Here is a 22,500-nt window from a genome sequence, read left to right on the forward strand (position 1 = left end):
AATTCATGAGAATACTGTCACGTATTGATTTTGTTGTTAAAACAATATTCAAAAAATGAAAATATATATAAAATATATATATATAAAAGAGACACTCATTCCTCTTTCATAGCTTTAATTGCAATAATTTTTTTGCGTTCAAAGTTAGACTTATCACATAAAGAAAAAAAAAAGAAAAAGAAAAAGAAAAAAAAATTGAATAAATAAATAAATAAAAAAATAAAAAAAATAATTAATTATTTTATTTCCCGACAAAAAATGATACGTACATATTTATGATTATAAATAATTGCAGGGATAAAAGCATTTCGTATGCTTATCCGAATGAGGATCCTACCAAAATATTTTTTCGCATTATCCTCCTTTTACCAACTTTTTTAGTTTTTCCCTTTTTACATATAATCAATATAAATTAGAGAGATAAGATCCTATTTTCACTGGGAATAAGGATCGTCGTCGGCACCGTAAGCGTAAATAAAATGGGGATGAGCATTCACGTCACCCCCCATGAGAATGAAATAGGGGGGAATGGGGAATACTCCCTCGAGGATGATTTTAAACTTCGCGTTATACGTGCTTGATTTGTTGCGATGTCCGTAATTCTTCCTTCTATCTCTCTCTCTCTCTTTCTCTTCCCCCCTTCTCTACCTTCCCTCTTCTCTAAAAACCCCAACATGGATGCGAACCTCCGAGGCAAATCATTCGAATAAAATATTACATCGCATTTTCTGAGCGGACTCGTGTATTTAATCATATGGCAAATGCTCGTTGCTATTTTATGGAATTTTTATTGTCAAATTAATTCCCGATCATTCTGAATATTGATTTATCTTAATTTATCTTGAATCATGATAAATCATCAAAATAACGATTATTACAAAAGTATATGCTGACAGATGATTTACACGTATGTGTATATAATATATAAATAAGGAAATTATTTATTTTTTTTTACGAATGAATCGTCAAACGATTTTATTAAAGAACCGATAAAACTTTCATTGCAACTCTACTTTTCTTTTTCTTTTTCCCACTTTTCTCTCTTCCATTTTTAATAGATCTCTTTAATAAAAGGAAAAATCTTCAATATATATATATATATATATATATATATATATATATATATATATATATATATATATATATATATATATATATATATATAAAATAAAAAAATATATATATATATATACAACACAGTTTAACAGAGTTAAGTATTGTGACCGTAAAGTGTTCTTATCGAATTTTACATAAATACCGTAATTCTTGAAACTCTATCGAAATATCGTGGGAACAGTGAAATATTTCGACCTGGTTTTATGGAGGAGAGAGAGACAGAAAAACAGAGAGAGAGAGAGAGAGAGAGAGAGAGAGAGAGAGAGAGAGAGAAAGAGAGAGAGTAATCAAAGGGGTTTTTACACGATAACAAGCAGATAAGCCGATAGAACTTTTCAAGGATTGAAAGGAATGCTTATTTTTTTTTTCGTTTTTTTTTTTCATTTTTTTTCGTTTTTTTTATTCTCTCTCTCTCTCTTTTTTTTTTTTTGACTTTTTGTTTCGACGAAACAAATCCTGCCTTTGACTTAGCCGCGAGAACGTTTTCAATTTTACCAATTGGCACTACCGTCCTCCTGTGGCTCGATGATAAGCCGGATAGACAATTTCGGTTTATCGTTGGAAGATATTAAATATTCCATAGCGAACGGTGTTCGTATGATTTCGATATTCGAGTATTTTCAGTACTCTTGAATGTTACAAAATAACAGTAACGTGCATATATACGAACTCGTTATCGAATCTTTTTTGCTTTGTTTTTTCTTTTTTTTCTTCTCTTTTTTTTTCTTTTTCATTTTATTTTATGAACGATTCGAGCCAATGATAAAGATTTGAAGAACATTTAAACAGGAAATCTATGAATAGAAATTGTTGAGAAATGTCATTCTCTTTCTCTCTCTCTCCCTCTCTCTCTCTCTCTCTCTCTCTCTCTCTCTTTTTCTCGATATCGCTATTACGGAATCAAATAATTCGTTTCGTTATTCGTCCATTCTCAGCGAACATGATGTAACGAGCAATATCACAAGCCGTATCGTAAGTTTGAACGATCAAACAATAATGTTTCGTTTACAATCGTTTTCCAAAACACGTACAAATAATCTTTAATATCTACGAACGATATCGTCGTTCACGTCGACAATCGAACGTCTCTCCTCCATTTTCTAAAGTAAGATATTTCAAATAATTTCAAGGAATTATGATTTCAAGGAATTACGATTTCTCAAAAAAGTTTCTTCGTTATAAACGTTCGTCAAGCGAAAAAAAAACGACCGAGAGGAAATTAATGATGTAAAATAATTTATTAATAATTTAATAAATAAGATGATAGAAAAAAATCGAAATAAGGATATTATTTGTATTATTGAAAATAATTTTTTTAAATACTATGCCAAAAAAAAAAAGAAACACACACACACACACAAATACACATATATTACCTTTTAATCGATTACGACGAAAGAGAAAAATAATAATTGAGATAATAGAAAATGATCGACGAATCGAAAATCAGTAAATCAGAGATACGTATATTTAGAAAGTAGATGCATTAGATGATAACAAGGACAACGCTGTTATGCCAGACTTCAATATTTTTTTTTTAATACATAAAAAGAATCGATCATTTCGTTGTATTAGATACAACGAAGACTGATCTTTAAAGGGACGACACGTATGGCTTTTCGTTTCGTTTCGTTTCGTTTCGTTTTGCTTAGTCAAGACTAGATCGATCCACGGCAAATCAGCACGTGTAAATCGTTGATAAACGACAATCAACAGGTGCCAAAAGGTCAACGGGCCATTAGGCTCGAATCCAAACACAGTGTGCTGTTATTGCAAGATCGTACCGGATATAGTTTCTCGTTTACCATCGTTTTCTGTTCGTTAACGACTAATCCATTAAAAAAAAAAAAAAAAAAAAAAAAAGTAATAAAAAGAAAAAAAAAAAAAAAAAAAGAGAAAAGAAAAAATAACAAAAATAAAAAGAAAACTAAAAAGAAAGAAGAAAAGAAAAAGAAAAAATAACGAAAATACCTCAATAATTGTACTCATCGTTTGCTTACATTTTATTTACGTTATATTTATTTACTATAACTATACTTATACATATACGTATGTATTTATATAAATATGCGTATATTACATCTGTATGTGAAAAATATGCGTAGACGTAAGTTTATATAATGATCGATAGTAAAAAGAAAAATTTGACTCAAAGAAGGAAAAAAAAAAAATATATATATATATATATATATATGTATCTTGGTATAGACACGAGTGAATGATTGATGATCTTTATCTTCACGCGTCTAGCCCTGTGAAATATATACTTAACGAAGTGATAAGAAAGTGTATTTCTTGAATAATGCATTCGCTTTCCTAAAGCACGATTTTTATCGATTTAAAAGTCGTTCCTTTTTCAGTAAATTTTTTGTCCCTCTTGTATTTCTATCCTCGTCAATTTTCTTGAAATAATAAGATGGATGAATTTTCTTTTTTAATATATTCGTCATACATATACAATATATATATATATATGTGTGTGTGTGTAACGATATACATATATGTATATATAAATATATATACAACATAATATATATATATATATATATATAAGTAAATAGGACTTATCGATCATAGAACAAAACCTTCTTTTGTTATTTGTTTCTAAAGATTTGTTTACCTTGATAAAAGCTGATAAGAATGGCTTGGAGCGAGTAAATTTTTGAAGAGTCGAGTGGTACTAGAAAAAGATGAGTAGACACGAAGGAACGTCTTCGTGAGTAAGACGAGAAGAGATGGAGGGGGTAAAAGGGAGACTGAGCTTTCCGTCAAAAGCGATTGTAAGATGTGTGTGCTTTCACGCTTTCTTTCTTTCTTTTTCTTTCTTTCTTTCTCTCTCTCTCTCTCTCCCTCTCTCTCTCTCTCTCCTTTCGGATCGATCGAATGGCGACAGGCGTCGATTTGTCTTTCGAATCGTGGAGAAAGATAAAAATGTCAGGGCCAGAATTGGAAGGACAAATTCTTGGAGATCAACCGAAACAAACGATTTTTACTAGTCACACTTATCCCATATTCTTTCGATAACTATTCGATCTTTAGATTATGATCTTTCTGTTTTATTTTATTCGATAACATTCAATCTGTTCAATCCGAAACAAACAAACAAACAAAACAACAAAAATCTAATATAAAAATTCGACGACGCTTAATTTCATTCCTTTGAAAAAAATTATACAACGTTTTCATTATTATGATTTTTGTGGATTTTATATTTTCTTCTTTTTTCTTTTTTTTTTCCCCCTTTATCAGAAATATTCGTACGTTTGAAATTGGAAAAAACCAAAAAAGAAAAAAAAATATCTGATCTAATAATACAATAACACTTATTCGATTCTTTGAAAAATTAATCAAAACGTTTTTATTATGATTTTCGTTGATTCTTTTTTTTTTTTTTAATCAGAAATATTCGTACATTAAATTAAAAAAAAAAAAAAAAGTACGACGCAATATAATCCGATAACACTTATTCCGTTCTTCCGAAAATTATTCAATTCAATTCAATTTATAATACGATCCTTTTATTTTTCTTTTTTTTTTTTTTTTAACAGAAATATTCGTTTATTAAATTCCAAAAAAAAAGAAAAGTCTAATCTAATAATTATATAACACTTATCACGTTCTTCTAAAAATCATTCAACGATATTATTAGAATTTTTCTAATTTTCTTTTATCAGAAATATTTTAAATTAAAAAAAAAAATTAAAAGAAAATTAAAAAGAAGAGTTTGATCTGATAATAATCCGATAATACACCTTCTCTATCTTTCGATAATTACATATTCAATTAGAACTTTTCTAATTTGTATAGGTAACATTCGTGTATTAAATTCAAAAAAAAATAAAAATCAAATAATAAAATGTCTGATCTAATGATTATATAATACTTGTTTCATACTTCGTATCTATACTATTTTCATTAGAATTTCTCTAATTGGTATTGTTCGTCACGCTCACGTGTTAAATCAAATAAAAAAATTTTTAAACAAATAATTCGATAATACGTATGCCATTTTCATTTTTTTTTCTCTATTTTTTTTTCTTTCTTTTTTTTTTTTTTTATATCAATGTAACTCTCATTCGCATTTATACGTACGAGCATTCAGGATCTTGTCGATATACGTGCATAAGCTCGTTTAATTCGAAAAACGTGCTTCGCGTCTAACTACGTACACGTGCCGGCGTAATAGAAAAGGTAAAGATTCTCGACAAACGAATGTTTCTAATTAAAGATGAATATTAAAGTCTACAATTAAACATTGGCTTTTAATTAAAGGCAAGGAATGAGATATTTTCTTTACAACGATTAATTCGAATTAATCTGTACGGTGTATTTTCTCTCTCTCTCTCTCTCTCTCTCTCTTTCTCTCTCTTAGATTTTGTCTCAGATTTATCTTCGTTTTATCTTAGATTTTTTCGCTAATTACCCTAATACGTCGTATTTGCTTTTCCATTATACTTCTTTTCTTTTCTTTATTCTTTTTTTTTTTTTTCTTCAACGTCGTCGACGACGACGACGACGACGACGACGACGACGAGGAAAGAAAAGATAGGAAGAAGGAATTTGAGAGGGGAAAAAAAAAAGAAGCAAGAAAAAGAGAAGAAAAAAAAAAAAACCTCTTGTGAGCGTGATTTATGAGACGGAAGAAAATGTACTCTTCGTTGGACGAATTAGAACGATTTATACCGACCAATCTTTGCTACCTTTTTATTTCCTACGTCTGTTAATGAAATTTTCTATTTGGTCATTAATTACACCGTTCCTCTTTTCTTTTTATTTTTCTATTTTCTTTTCCCTCTCTCTCTCTCTCTCTCTCTCTCTCTCTCTCTCTCTCTCTCTCTCTCTCTCTCTTTCTCATTTTTTTTTCGTTTAATTACGAAACTATTGTTCGTAGGCAGTTATCTTCGTTTATACAAATTATTAGTCATTATTATTTTCGTTCAACGTATAATTTACGTTGTAATCCGTCAAAACTGACGATGAGCAAAAAAAAAAAAAGAAAAAAAAGAAAAAAGAAAAACGAAAAAGCAGAGAAAAAAGAACAAAAAAGAAAAAAGAGAAAAGTAAAAAAAAAATGGAACAAAAAATTTCACGCTTTGTTGAAAATTTTAACAAGAGGATATAATAAAAAGGATAAAAGCGAGAAAGAGAGAGAGAGAGAGAGAGAGAGAGAGAGAGAGAGAGAGAGATCGGTTCTCAAAATGGAAATGTTTTTTTTTTTTCTATATTAATACATTAAACTTATAAAAAGTTCGAAAAGGAAATTTTTCTCTAATTTACGTAAAAACAACTTTTCGAAGTATCGTGAATAATTAAATTAATATTTAATTAACTTGTTTAGCGACATAAGACGTACAAAAAGAGAAGATGCTTGACGTAGTTAGAGCAACGTGTACTATAATATACTTATTGTATGTACATATGTAAAATATATATGTATGTACATATGTAAATATATATGTATACATATTATATATATATATATATATATATATGTATACACGCACACATACATTCGTACATAGTTATTCGTACATACATAATTACACAGTTGCATTTATATACATAAGTATATTGTCGCAATAAAATAAGGAGATTGTGTTAGCTTTGTTGTTAAAATTTTGGTAAAAGCTACACGTTTCCACAAATGCACCTCATTATTTATTTTCATTGCATTCATTATCGTTGACAACGTTAATGTCTATGGTTTCCACGCGTTTAAAGTGCCATCTCTCAAGAGCTATTCTTCTTAATGATTCTTCCGGTCACGTATGAACGTTTACATTACAACAAGATATAGAAAAAGAGAAAGAAAGAGAAAGAGAGAGAGAGAGAGAGAGAGAGAGAGAGAGAGAAGATAAAAGGTCTCGTCGAGTCTGATCATTTTCAACGTAACGTTGAAACAAAGCTGCTTACATACCGTAGTAGATTTTTTACGCACGAATCACCTTAAAACGATACGAACTGCGATTGAAAAAGAACACGTGTTCTTTCCATTTGCATGCATTGCTTCTACCTCGAGAATCTGCCACCCAACCACCCCTCCCACCCCCCATTGATTTTCTACATTTTCTTTTCCGCATGGAAAGAATATCCAATAGGCGATAAGACGATAATCCTTTATGTCACGTAACCTTCATGTTACACAATAGTCTTTTTTCTTCTTGCTTCTTTTTCTCTTTTTCATTTACATTTTCCTTTACATTTTTATGATTATTATCATTCATCGATATAATTCACATCGCAAATTTCATATTACATCGATTTGATTTGTAATTATGAACGTTATTAAATGTAAATCAATTTATAATAATTGAACGATATTGATATTTATAAATTTATTCAAAATGGTCAAAAAAAAAACAAAAAAAAAAAGAAAAAAGAAAAAAAGAAAAGAAGAAAAGAGAAGAATTAACAAATTTAATATTACACTAGGTCGACTCATAAATAAACGATATTATAAATATAAAACGATTTATTGTAATTAAATGATATTTATTTATGAGCCCGTCCGAAATAGCTATGAAAAAATGAAAAAAAAAAATGAAAAAGTAAAAAAGAAATAAATGAAAAGAAAAAGAATTAAAACAAATTCTAGTTATAAAATATTGTATTTTTATTAAAATGACTCGTAAATAATTGCCATTTTAATGTACTGAAACGTATATAATTTATCTTTCAAATACACAGACGTACACACAGTCACATGCATACAGTCGAAATAGTGTTACAGAAAATTTTACGAAAAACGATACACACATATATATATATATATATATATATATATATATATATATATTTGTTATATTTAAAATGATTACGAAAGAAGAGAGAGAGAAAGAGAAAAAAAAAGGGATAATAAAATTTATAGAAAAGCCATCAGAAAATTCGTTGAAGATTTTGACGTTTGCAGTTACTACTACTTTCGCACCATTGACGATCGGTTGCAGTTGGCATTGGAATTCTAGCTGCAATTTTAGCTGCAATAGACGTTAGAATGAAAAAGCACGAAACTCCTATAACTTCGTCGAGGTTGGCGCGTTCGGTAATAAAGTATCGTAAGTATATGGCGATTTTACGGAATCAAGTCGTATTCCGCAACTCGAAAGTGCGCGCACCGTTCATTCGTTCGTTCATTCGTTCGTTCATTCCTTCCTTTTCTCGAAATTGATACTGTCAGGACGATATAAATTCTCAATGCTTTCTCGTTTAATAGTTTTCTCGTACTTTTCTCTAAAACTATTTCTTGTCGTGTCGGTTTAGGCAAGTACTTAAAATTGAAATTTTATTGGATATTTTTTTTGTTACTTCATCTGAATATTTATACGTATTATGTTAGTTATACATTTGGATTTTAATATAAAGATATTTATACACACACATTGTATATATATTTTTATTATATTTTAATATAAAATATTATATGGATGTTATTATTATTAATAGAATATCACATTAATTAAAATAAATATAGAATATATTTTTTAGATATTATAAACAAATTATATATATATATATATATATATATATATATATATATTATTAAATTTTATATACAATATTATTATTATTATAATAATAATATTGTATATAAAATTTAATAATAATTATAAATATAATTTATAATTATTATTAATTTTAATAATAATAATAAATTTAAAAATAATTATTATAATAATAATAATATTGTATATAAAATTTAATAATATTATTATATATAAATTTTATATACAGATTATTAAATTTTATATACAATATACGTACAGATATTTTAGTAATTCACATTAAATAGATAAATTATATTAAAAGTTGTAGATATCTTTTGTTTAATATTCCATATTAAATATAATAAAAATATATACGTATATATATATGTGTGTGTGTGTGTGTGTATTTCTTTTTCTTTTTTAGCATACATTTAAATTCAACCTAACGGACATATCATTTATATTCTTTTTGTTCGTCTATTCGTTCTAAAAAAGAAATTGTTAGCTCGATAAAAACTTGATATAAAATAATTGAAAAGTACGATGTACGACGAATTAACGAAATCCCTTGTTTGTATAATAGCGTAGTTATTACTAAAAAAAAAAAAAAAAAAAAAAAAAAAAAGTGATATAATCCATATATAGACAATGATCAAGTGCGTTAACGAAGACATATAATTTTTCATTCTCTTTCTTATTTATTAAAAAATATCCTACATAAAAAATATCACACAGATTGGAAAAAATAATTATCAACCTCTTATGACCCTTTACTTGACAATTTATTAATAATTTAATTTCTATTATCTATGATAAACGCTATGAAATGTTTTGTTCTTTCCAATATATACCTGTGTGAGATATTGACACGAAATTTCAAGGACGAAGTTTAAACATAAAAAAAAAAAAAAAGAAAAATAATAAAATGTCCGAAAGAATTTTAGTCCGTTTACTTTCGTAAAAATCGAATCATTATCCAACCGTTAAAGGTGCTTTCCCTTCGTGATAAACGTGCAAGAGTTTTCAAGATTTTATCACGAAGAGGAGAATCGTCGCACGTGTTACGCATCGTCGACTCGTCTACGAGCCTTCGAAGTGCACTTTACGAGGGGTTACTTTGATAGCGATGGTAACGTTGTACAAACAGAGGGTGGAATATATTGAGTCTCGTGTCAAAAAAAAAACTTGAGACACTCGTGGGTAAACAAAAAAAAGAAAAAAAAAAGAAAAAAAAAACATTATATTATCCTCGAAAGTCACGCGAAATGTTCAAGGTTGTTGCCTTTAACACTTTTCACCCTGATAATTCATCTCTCTTAAAAGTGTGTAAGTATGTACTTAAAAAAAAAAAAAAAAAAAAAAAAAGAGGAAAGTAAAAGAAACAAATTAAAAAAAAAAAAAAAACGATTAATCCACAGAATCGTTTCTTTGAGTAAAAAATTAATCTTTACGGTGAAAGAAGGGCAAACATTTTTCTTTTTTTTTTTTTAATGTACCTATAGCTTCATTTAAATGAGTTAATATGCAGAAATGTAATTGATACGTCGATTTAATGATTGTTAAAGGGTCGTATTGAAATGGGACACCAATGCGAACATTTCCGTACGGACGACGAGACAATGTTAACGATGTTAAACGTTGATATTTTATGTATCAATGAATTTCAAAATATCCTGTAATACTATGTTATCACGTATATCGGCCGCACAATAAAATTGACATCAACGTTAACCTGAACGAGTTGTCATAATGGTACGTGCAAATATTTCCCGTGTACAAAAATTTTACGAAAACTTTTCTTAAAAAAGAATCACAAATCTTTTGTGATTAAATTTAACTAAATTTTAGTTAAAACAATGAAAAAAAAAAAAAAAAAAATAAAGAAAGGAAAAAAAGAAAAAAAAGAAAAACGATTCCCGATCTTTATAGATACGTCAAAAATATTGAACTTGTAATCTGTTTCACTTGAAAAACTATACGAAAGCTTGAATGAGGTTGATGGGATGAAATTTAGGCCAAGAATATACGTATATTTATTTACTGCACAAAAATGTTCAAATCGATCGATAAAAGATTTTATATATATATGTATATATATATAACGTTTCAAAGAGTAATTCAAGAAGAATAGAAAAAAAAAAGAAGAAAAATCTTTTACGACTTTTTTCAAAAAAAAAAAAAAAAAAAAAAAAATAAAGAAAAAAAAAGAAATGGGATAAAATAAAAATGAATGGGCTTCGTAAAACCTACTAGTATAAAATATCGTGCTGGATACATTAGAAAATGATTAGTAATTAGAATAGCCGATACAACTTGTATATAGAAATTCGATTTGATTCAACCGATAATCGCTTATGAGATAGCAAATTAATGTAGTTTAATCGAACGAACATGACTTGAAACTATTGGTTTCGGATGCATAATCGATCGAAAATTTCCTATAGTTCAATTAATTTCGCTCTTTCTCTCTTTCGAATATTGACATATTAATAATTACGATTTATCATACGATTTCATTATGATTTTCGATTAATGATTTCAACATTTACCTACCAATTACTTGACTATTATACATCACATCACATAACATACATACATACATACATAAAAATACAATATTAATATGTAATAACGTTATAGTAATATTTTTAAGTAAAACATGTATATGTGTGTGCGTGTGTGTGTGTATATATGTCATACATATAAATAGGGTTCGTTGTACAAAAAAAAAAAAGGAGTGGTTCGATAAAAGTGAGAAGGGTCGCCTTCGTTAAGAAAGTTTTGTTACACGAGATCTATTAGATCGCGGCCGTTAAATTTTCGTGACTTGGCACGATTCCCCGGCTTCAACTTGCCGGATTCTTTCTATCCATAGCCGTGGCAACTTTTTTATGAAGTCACGTCCACGATACCAGGGCAAATAGAAGATAGAGAAAACGAACTTAAGCCAAGTCGTCATCGTTTTTCTTTCTTTCTTTCTTTCTTTCTTTCTTTCTTTCTTTTTTTTTCTCTTTTTACTTTACACCACCACTCGTCATTCTCCCTCCCTTCCCTTCTCTCTCTCTCTCTCTCTCTTTCTCTCTTTCTCTCTTGATCACAAGGCGTATTATGCGCTTAGAAAATTGAACGAAACTCAAGATTTTATTCTGGATATATTCTTGAATTATTACTTATTTTTATTATTTTTATTATTTTCCTTTTATTTTTTTTTCTTTCTTTCCTTCCTTCTGTTTTTTCTTTTAGTTTTTTTTTTTTCACTTAATTTCCTTTTTTTCTCTCTCCTTTCTTTATATATATATAAGCTCTAAAAGATTTTTCATTCCGAAGTTTATTTGCTTTATTTCTGACCAAAAGGGCGTAACTTAAGATACTTCAGCTAAGACATCGACGGTACGATTTTCTGGAAGAGAGAGAGAGAGAGAGAGAGAGAGAGAGAGAGAGAGCGAGAGAGAGAGAAGTTAAGAAAGTTTCGCTTCGCCGTCTTTCAGTTATTATTAAGCCATAAGTTGCACTCGAAAAGCTTAAAAAATCGTGGAAAAATATTCAATGAATTCTATTGATTCGTAGCAACACACACATCCATCGTATTATGGATCGTCCCAAAAGACGATGAAGAAGTTTCTCGGGTAAAAGGTTTTTACCATGTGCCAAGACTTTCCTTTTTTTTTATTCGCCTCGGTGATTCGCGTTGTCGCTCGTGTGATTTCATGGAAAAGACAAGGAAAAATTTGCATTTTAGATTTTACGTAAATCAAATCTTACGCATTCCTTGTTATTTTCTTCCCTTTTTTTTTCTCCCCTACCTTCCCTTTTTTTTTTTTTTTTTTCAAACGAGAAATTGCGTTTTTAAATCAAACAAGAGATTTTGTTTTTAAATCAAACGAAAGACTTTGTTTTTAATTCAAACGAGAGATTTTTCTTTCTTCTTTGTTTCTTTCTTTCTTTCTATTTATTCATTTAACTCTATTTATTTCCTTACCTTTGCCAGTAATTTTTATGTCATACGTTTTCTACTAACGACTGTAAAATATTACAGAGGTAATATTTTTTAACGTTAAGATTTCAAATGAAAATCACGATATCTTATAAACTTGTTTAGCATTCGTGACTTGGGCGAGATCTTTTTTTTCTTTTCTTTTTTTTCTTTTTTTTTTTCTTTGGTCTTTTTTTCTCTTTTTTTTTTTTTAACTCACGTCATACTCGTTACTAATTTTAACATTGTTCTTTGATAATTGGATTAACAGTAAAAAAAAAAAAAAAATTATACCGAGAATTCGGTCCTTTTAAAAGGATGAGATTTCAAATTTAATTATTGACTGAAATTAAGAAAGTAAATAAATACTTTTAAAAATCGTATATAAGCTCGGCCCTGTTAAGCTCGACGTACAAGTTTATTCCATTTATTTAAGGAAGTAATATTTAATTGCCATTGTAATCAGGATTGTTTTACATTACCGACGAGAAACATCAAATTTACATCTTAACGTTAAATCTCTCTCTCTCTCTCTCTCGCGTTTATAATAAATAATAAAAAGGATGTTCTTGTAAATGTGATTAACAGAAAGAAAGAGAGAGAGAGAGAGAGAGAGAGAGAGAGAGAGAGAGAGAGAGAGAGAGAAAGAAAGAAATAAAAAATAAAAGAAATCAAACAAAGAATAGAAAAATCTTCTATTTTAACGTAAATACTCTTCCTCCCTCCCCTTTACGACGATTAATTAATTAATTATTATTTCTTTCTGTCCATTAAACATTTATAAAGCTTCACTTTAATAAAATAAAGATAGATAATAGCAAACTGAGCTTCATAATATATGCTTCGAAGACTCCTTTTACCCAAAGCGTTTAAGCTTCAACTTAAATATTGATACTCGAGTTGATTTCCCGTATCAAACCTTTTCAGTGATTCTCAATCTGATTCTAAAACCTTTCGAATAAGGATAAGTAATGACGAACAAGATTAACAGGATTAATTAAAAAGCGCGATGTAGAAATACAATTTTAATTTCTTTCTTACTTCTTAAATATGCTATTAATTATACCGTCTTTATACTTCAAGATATTCGAGAAATCCTTTCTGTCTTTAATTATAACTAATGATATACATAATAAATAATAATTAAGATATGATGTAACTGTGTATGTATGTATGTGTATATATATATATATATATATATATATATATATATATATATATATATATATACACACAATTTTCTTAGATATTCTTTTTATTTATATATATATATACATACATAATAAAATTATATACAAAATAAATAACATTATATGCATAATTCTAATAAATATTATCTGCAAGATAACATATATTAATTATATTACCATATCATATCATATATTAGAGTGCAATCGAATAACATATATAAACGAGTATGATGTAATTCTTCATGGGGAGGGGGAAGAAAATAAAAAAGAAATAAAAATAAGATCTATAGAATAAATTTTTTTCATTCGAAACTTACAATCAACTATTGAATATATAGAGTTTGAAAATTCATTAAAAATTTGGAGAAGTTCGGGCTTTCGTTCTTGATTAAACGATAACATATCTATACTATATTCAGAGCAAGAGAGAGAGAGAGAGAGAGAGAGAGAGAGAGAGAGAGAGAGACATTATCTCTACATAATCTATGAAGGACGAAGCATTCTCCTGATACCAATGCTCTGTCCAGTCCGCAAAATGTCGTCCAATTCGAGGGGAATTCGGGAAGAGAGACGTTCTGCTGTTATCACTCCTCTATATTACTCGTAATTAGCATGAGAGATGCGAGAGATTTCGCGTAGTTATCACAACATACGCATATGTATATATATATATATATATATATATATATATACATATATATACACACACATATATATATATATATATATATATATGAGTGTGTGTGTGTGTGTGTATGTATTTACACACGTATCTTCTCTCACAGAGACTCATGGATTTCATCGATGATACGCCGAGATTCCAACAAACTTAATTCCCCTTTGACATGTCCCTCCTGAATCCTATAGAGAGTACGAAAAGGATTTCACACGCAAAGGAGAATTAATTGGAAATTTAACTTTAGAGCAAGGAGTCGCCATGTCTACAAGTTACAAAACTAAATGTGTAAACGAATAAATATCTGTCGAATCGAGTTAACTAGGATTAACTATTATTTTCTTATTATTATATATGTATATATTTTACGTAAATCATACGAGAACGAACTTTTTATGAAGAAAACTATCTGATTTTTATTTTATTTTCTTATAAGATATATTGAATGATATATATATTATTGCTCGAAACAACGTTATTTGACAAGCTTTCGAAAGATTACGTATAAGAATTGTTTTTCGATAATAATTATATTTATTCTCTCTCTCTCTCTCTCTCTCTCTCTCTCTCTCTCTCTCTCTCTCTCTCTCTCTCTCTCTCTCTCTCTCTCTCTCTCTCTCTCTCCCTGTCTCTCTCTTTCTATCTCTTTCTGTTTGCTTGTCAGACATTATCGAAAAATAATTTTTGATCGATTCGAATCGATGTTTTAAAATATCTTAAACAATAAGATATACGAATTATGGATCGCTTTGAACGATCACCTATAAAAAAAATATAATATATCGTCGATAAATCTTTGGAAAATTAATTTATTCATTGAAAAAAGGTAAATATAATTGTAATCAAAAAAAAAAAAAAAAATAGCACGACGACGACAATGAATGCGATTTTTAATATTAATCTGAATAAAAAATTTTGATCCGATATAGAAAATATAAAGAATTATGTCTAAACGATCGAATGATTTTGACAATTATTCTTATTTTCTACGTTAAATCGTGGTTTTATCAAAAAATTAATAAGCAATCGATTCGAACGAATTCAATTATAAAATTTTAGATATTATCGTATGTATTGAAGTGCGAATAGAGGAAAGTTATAACCTACTGATATGTCAAAGCTGTACGACATCGGAGTTACGAATTTGACTATCCATTTATATATATATATCTCTATCAACCTTGGTATATTCATACATAATACCTATATATATATATGTATATATATATATATGTATATATATGTATATATATATATGTATATATATGTATATATATATATGTATTATATATACACACGAGTACATACGTGCTTTGTTTTAATGCAATAGCCGTAAAATAGACGTACGGCCAACGTTATGTCCTCTATGATTACTCTTGTCGTGCTCTAGAATATATCTGCATATATCTATGAATATATATATATATATATATATATATATATATATATATATATATATACACACAATGTTTCGCAAACAATGAATCGTTTTAAACAAATTTGTAATATTATAAGCTTTTATTAAGTGAAATGGTAAGATTTTGTTATTCGTATGGTTAATAATTGTTAAAGAAAAATTTTTCGAATAATTTCAACAAGAGCATAAATATTAATTAAAATATTTACTATCATTGGTATATATATATATATATATATATATATATATATATATATATACATATATTTCTTCTTTTATTTATGAAAGATAAGAAAATCATAAACTGACGTACAACGAATATTTCTACGATCTCGTTTAATTCCAGTCGAAATTTTATTTCGTCATGACATTGCATCAACGACAGACACACAATAACTCCAAGCTTCGAAGACAATTTATAGGGTAACTGGAATATCGATATCGTTGTTAAAGGATATCGAAAATCGAATGGTAATAAAAAAGAGATGAAAAAAGAAAGATAGATAGAAAAAGGTAGAGAGAGAGATAGAGAGAGAGAGATAGAGAGAGAGAGAGAAGAAAAATAGAAAGAAAAGAGAGAAAGAGTAGCAGAATATAAAAGTACTAAAAAGTAAAAAAAATAAAAATATTACCCCTCTTAAAGATTGCAATTAATCTCGATTATAACTTGACTTACAATATATCGTGTTCGTTAGATATACGAGAGTGAAAAAGAAAAAAAAAGAAAAAATAAGAGAACGTAAAAGAAATAAAAAAAAAAAAAAAAAAAAGAAAAAGAAACCAAGATATTATATCAACCCGAATCATATCGTTTAATCCTTAGTAAATATTACAAAACCCCATTGAATATTTAAGAGAAGAAAATGGGTCTCTTGTCATTCGTCGAATGGGTTTTCTAAGTTTGAGAATCTCTGTTTCTAAAGTAGGTGTCTCGGTTTGATGGCTCTTTAATATTCTACCGGAAACGAACGGAAGTTTGTCAAGAGCGACTAGCGGAAAGGTTTTAGGTGATACTAGAACATCATCGCAAGAAAGTCGAATGAGAGGAGATATGTTGATAGAGTCATACTTTTCATTAATAAATGTTCTCAGGATTCATTTTATCTTATTCATTTTTTTCATTTCTATCTTTTTTTTTTTTTTTGTTTTTTTTTTTTTGCAATTAACTCGTTCCAACTTGACTCCATGTCAAAGGTTAAAAGAAAAGTGATGATGGTAGTGGTGGTGGTGGTGGTAATGGGGTAAGAGCGAAATCATTTGATTAAATTTCGGAAATAGGCCCTAATGACCAAGTTATTATACGAAATATTCGAGATAATATCGAGATACATATTTCTCGCTGGATAATATTCCTTCGCGTGACATTTCGATATAAACTGTTTTTCTCGTCTACTAGAATCTACTCACGTGAATATAATGCTTTTACGCGAGGCAGCTACGCGAATACGTTCGTTAAACGTTGCTGCATTGGACGTAGACGCTCATAATTCTAAACTGAGAAAGCGTTCAACCTGCACGATTGTTTACGCGCACGTTATAATGTATAAGAGAAAGAGAGAAATATATATATATATATATATATATATATATATAGGTTGCCCTAAGTTCACTTTATATTTTTATACAAACCTGAACTTCTAAGGCATGGTAAGCAAATATGAGGCCAAGCAGTATCACAGTAGACACGGAGATCAAGGTTTTCAGTGCTGTCGAGTAAAACGAGGCCTGAAACATACAAGTATACATAAATATATATATGCATATATATGTATATATATAAACACACTTAATAACGTTATTTTGATATAAACGAATTCATTAAAATATATCTATTACATAGGTAAAATAAAAAGGCAGATGTGAGATATGTAAAATATTTTCTACAATATAATATTCTATTTTAAATTTATCTCATCAATTATTATTATTATTATTATTATTATTATTATTATTATTATTATTATTATTATTATTATTATTATTATTATTATTATTATTGTTATTGTTATTGTTATTAGTATTATTATGTACAATCGAGCTTGTAATTATCGAACAAACGTTTAAATAGTTTTTACAACGAACTATTAAATATTCAAGCGTTCGTGGAAAATTCATTATTGTTATTCTAACGTAAAATTTAAACACACGATGGTTTTACTCCGACGTCGTTAAATTTATGTGATAACCCTTTTCTAGAAAAAGAGCTGGAATTAGAGAGAGAGAGAGAGAGAGAGAGAGAGAGAGAGAGAGAGAGAGAGAGAGAGAGAGAGAGAGAGAGGACGTTGAGTTAACGACTTAGCGACATTAATGTTTTCAGGTGCTCGTAAAAAGCATTGTAAGCTTTTAGACAGATAGAACTTTCCTCCTCGACGTTACCTTCAATTTCGTACGCGTTTTATTTCAACATCGCAGTAATCCCGTTTAACGTTAACAATAAGTAAAATCAATCGGTCAGTTTAGTTCGTTTCGAACAAAACGTAATATATATATATATATATCGTTGATCGACTTTTTAATCGAAAACTAGCAACTACACAGTTTGTCTATTTCAACTCGCTTCGACAAAATCAATAACAACAACAACAATAATAACAACAAAAACAAAAACAACAAGAACAAGAGCAACGATTATACGACGATAACGTTCCATTTCATTTGTCTAACTCAACTATTTTTACACCTACGAAATACGAGCTCGTAAAGATAAATATCATACTGATACTATCATACGTGATAAATATCATACGTGATACTGTAGTGAGATTTGACGAACCCCATGAACTAAACCTATATATATATGTACGTATATATATGTATTCTATATATATATATGTACGTATATATCAATGAATTGCTGTGGTGACTACGTGGTTATAGAATTTCACCTACGTAATTCATTCGACGCGATTGTAAGCTCAGATTAAGAGATTTCCGTGCACAGGTGAATTGTGGGTCTCGCAATAACTTTGGCCTATACTCTTGCTTGCTTCGTAAGAGCAATAAAGAGAGAATAAACTGATAGAGTAAAAGAGAGAGAGAGAGAGAGAGAGAGAGAGAAAGGAAGGAAGGAAAGGGTCGTTTTACTCTGAAAAGCTGCCGGGCAAAACCCTTCTTGTCGTGTAAACAATGCCGTAGAAGGAGATGCCACGTTGGAAGCGTATGTATAACTTGAATGTCAGCTGAGGCTTTTTGCCTTTGCTCTTTACGAACTTTACGCTCGTTACCGCGTTATTGGATATACCTACCTATCTACATACCTACATATATACATACATAAATAAATACATATATGCATAAGTAATATATATATATATATATATATATATATATATGAGAGGGAAAATGCAACAAATCCTTTCGTAGAGAGTTAAACCATTAAACAAAAGTAATTTTTTCTTTTCATCGATCGGATTTTTTTTTATCGCGTTACTTTTCGTTTCTTTTTTTTTTCTTTTTTTTTTTTTTTTAATTTTCTTTCTCTTTCATTCCTTTGTTTATGTATTTATTTATTTTTTATTTCTCTATGATTATATCTTTTTTTTTATCAATTTATCACGATTATATTTATCTATTTATTTGTTTACTTTTTTTTTTTTCTTTTTTTCTTTGTGATATTTATTAAAAAGGAAAAAGAAATTGTACGACGAACAAACGCATATAGAAAGAAATGCTAAAGGATTTATAGGATTTCTAATGTAAATATAATATAAAACGGAAGGGAAGAGGGAAATAGATAGAAAGAGAGAGAGAGAGAAAGAGAGAGAGAGAGAGATTATTTGTTAAGAAGGAAGCAAAGCAAAAATCGGAAATTGTCGACCGTTGAAGTCGGTTTCGAATTATCGAACGTGACCAAAACTTCTCTCTCTCTCTCTCTCTCTCTCTCTCTCTCTCTCTCTCTCTCTCTCTCCCTTTCTCTCTCTCTCTCTCTATCTATCTATCTATCAATCTATCTCTATCTATCTATCTCTCTCAAAGTCCTTCGACGATTCCGGGCTCTAATTGCATTCAGAAGTGTCTATAATGCGTTTACGAACCATCCACCCATCCACCCACCCACCCCCCTCCTCCTGTATGCCAGTTCGCCATCTCTTCCACCTTCTCGAACATCATCATCGCTATCACCACTTCCTCCTCCTCCCACTTCCTCCCCTTCACCACCTTAATCTCCATCTCTATTCTCCTCTCGTCCTTCTCTTCGAATCGAACATAGTAAAGTGGTCTTTCAATTATCCTATCGATAAAACAGATTATTAAACTACACGAACCAACCAACTCCTTCTTCATCTACCCAAAGTTCCTGACTCTTCTAATATCATATAAAAGGGTTACCCGTTATTTCTTCTTTGTTACTTTACGTTCTTTATCAACATTCAATAAGTTATAACATAAAACGTTCATAAAAATGAATCATAAGAGCGCACGAAAATTGAAAATTTTTTATCAGATGAAAAAAGAGAAAAAAAGGAGGAGGAAGAATAAAAAAAAAAGAAAAGAGAGAGAGAGAGAGAGAGAGAAAAAAAATTATATCTCTCGTGCGAGAGAGAAAGAGAAAGAGAGAGAGAGAGAGAGAGAGAGAGAGAAAGATTGTAGAAGAGAATTTCAAAAGGATGAGACTCTACGAATCAAAATTGTGCTTGTCAAAGAAAATGGAAAATGGAACAAATTGAAATTTAACGACTTCACTTTTTCCTAAGTTCCTTTTTTTCTTTTCTACTTTTTTCCTATTTTTTCCTCTTTCCCCCCCCCCCCCCTTTCGTGATTACGTATCAACGAACCAACTTGATTTTTCTTTAATACCTCCTCCATTTGAATTACCTTTCCCTACCAAAAGGATCGAATATGAAGAAAATAATTATACGTTTTCCTGAGGAAATTACTACTATCGCAAAAGTAATAACGAGTTATCATGGAAAAATGGATTTTGAATTTTGCACTTCTATTATATACGTTTTGACGTATCACGCATGTGTATCTATGCGTGTGTGTGTGTGCGTGCATACAATTGCATTCCTATTAGCATTTTAACGTTTCTGTGAGGATTAAATAGTATATTAGGACACATATGGGAAACTATTACGTTTAATACTATTGCGCAAATTCGGTTAAGTGCAACATTTGTCGTCCTTCGTGTACGTACACACACACACATATCTACATAGAAATACTTAAAGCTATACTCATCCATACACATATGCACGCATATATATATATATATATGTATATATGTATATATGAATCGAGTTTGATAAACGGGTGTTAGTAGTAGGTTACACAATATATTAAGTTGGTAGAGTAAATGTGTTAATACAAGAGTACACACATAAGCGACCAATGTGAGATTATGTTACACGTGATATACGTGGTCTATACTATCTCCAAACTTTATGATAGTAACATTTACCTTTGCTCACTTATATGCGAATCTACCATAAACGAGGGAAAAAAAAAAGTAAGATCAAGTTTACGACGACACACGCTATAAGTTTAACCAATTTGTCTTCTTCCAACATTTTCGACAAATTGTTTTCCTTGAATAGAAAAAAAAAAAAAAAAAAAAAGAAAAAAAGGAGGGTAAAGAGAAAAAAAACTTCAAAAGGTGCTAAATCGACTTGGACCTTAATAATTTTAGAAAAGTTTCTTTCTAGATGATTTTTTTAGTAATAATAATAATAATAATAATAGTAATAATTTTACTATTTTCTTTTTTTTCTTATATCTTTTTTTCTGGGGATGGAAGAGGAGAGGGAGAGGCGGGGGTAATCTGCCTTCCAATATTTTTCAATCTTCCAATTTTTCTTGAAAAAGTTTGAGAAGAGTTAGATTAACTTGGACGTGTTTTATTTTTCTAAAGAACTATCTTTGAAAGACAACTTTTCTAACAATGGATATATAATAATTTTCATTAGTTAAGAAATAAGTTATAAGTTCAATGACGAACTCGTTACGTTTCGCAATTATGATCTTTTTTCAACATTTACGACAAAATTTTCCTTGAAAATGTCTTCGAATAAAAGTAAGGTTAATTTCGATTTAATTTTCGTAAAATATTCTTTAGATTTTATTATCCATCTACCCAATAATAATAATAATAATAATAATAATAATAATAATAATAATAATAATAATAATAATAATAATAACGATAATGATGATAATAATGTTCTTAATTTAACAAAAAAAAAAAAAAAAGAAAAAGAATATATATGTAAGTTATAAATTTACGACGAACTCGTTATACGTTTCGCAATTTACTTTATTCCTAACATTATCGTCATACATATGTATATTCTCGAAGAGAAGATACGATAAAAGTGAGGTTAATTTCGACAAAATCCTTACGACAAATTTTTCTAATATAAATAATAATATAAAAATATTCATAATGCGCAATAAGAATCCATTGATTTATTATTCGTATAAACGTTTAACGTACCTGAATAAAACTAATTATCTATCTTCTAATAACTCGAAGGAATTACCAAACGATTTCTAAAAACGTTCCGTACCAAGAGAGCTTTCGATAACGAATGTAAAGAGGCAGATCTGGAATGACGATCTCTGTCCTTAGTTGTATTCCCCACCACTGTTATTATTTTATAACACTCGTAGTTCAACGGCTCAATTTGAAGGTTACAATGAAAACA

At 28.9% G+C, this 22,500-nt stretch overlaps 1 protein-coding gene across 5 annotated transcripts in view; it reads right to left on the reverse strand.

Moving 5' to 3' along the window:
• Positions 1-22,500, reverse strand: part of LOC124426796 (small conductance calcium-activated potassium channel protein) — a 185,502-nt gene that overhangs the window by 15,140 nt on the left and 147,862 nt on the right. For all 5 annotated transcript variants that reach the window (XM_046968913.1, XM_046968914.1, XM_046968915.1 and 2 more), the window contains one exon: positions 17,486-17,581. In XM_046968913.1, the coding sequence (XP_046824869.1) occupies positions 17,486-17,581 (96 nt within the window). The remainder of the gene's footprint in view (positions 1-17,485; positions 17,582-22,500) is intronic.

Source organism: Vespa crabro, chromosome 9 (genome assembly GCF_910589235.1).
Source record: "Vespa crabro chromosome 9, iyVesCrab1.2, whole genome shotgun sequence".
NCBI classification, from domain to species: Eukaryota; Metazoa; Arthropoda; class Insecta; order Hymenoptera; family Vespidae; genus Vespa; species Vespa crabro.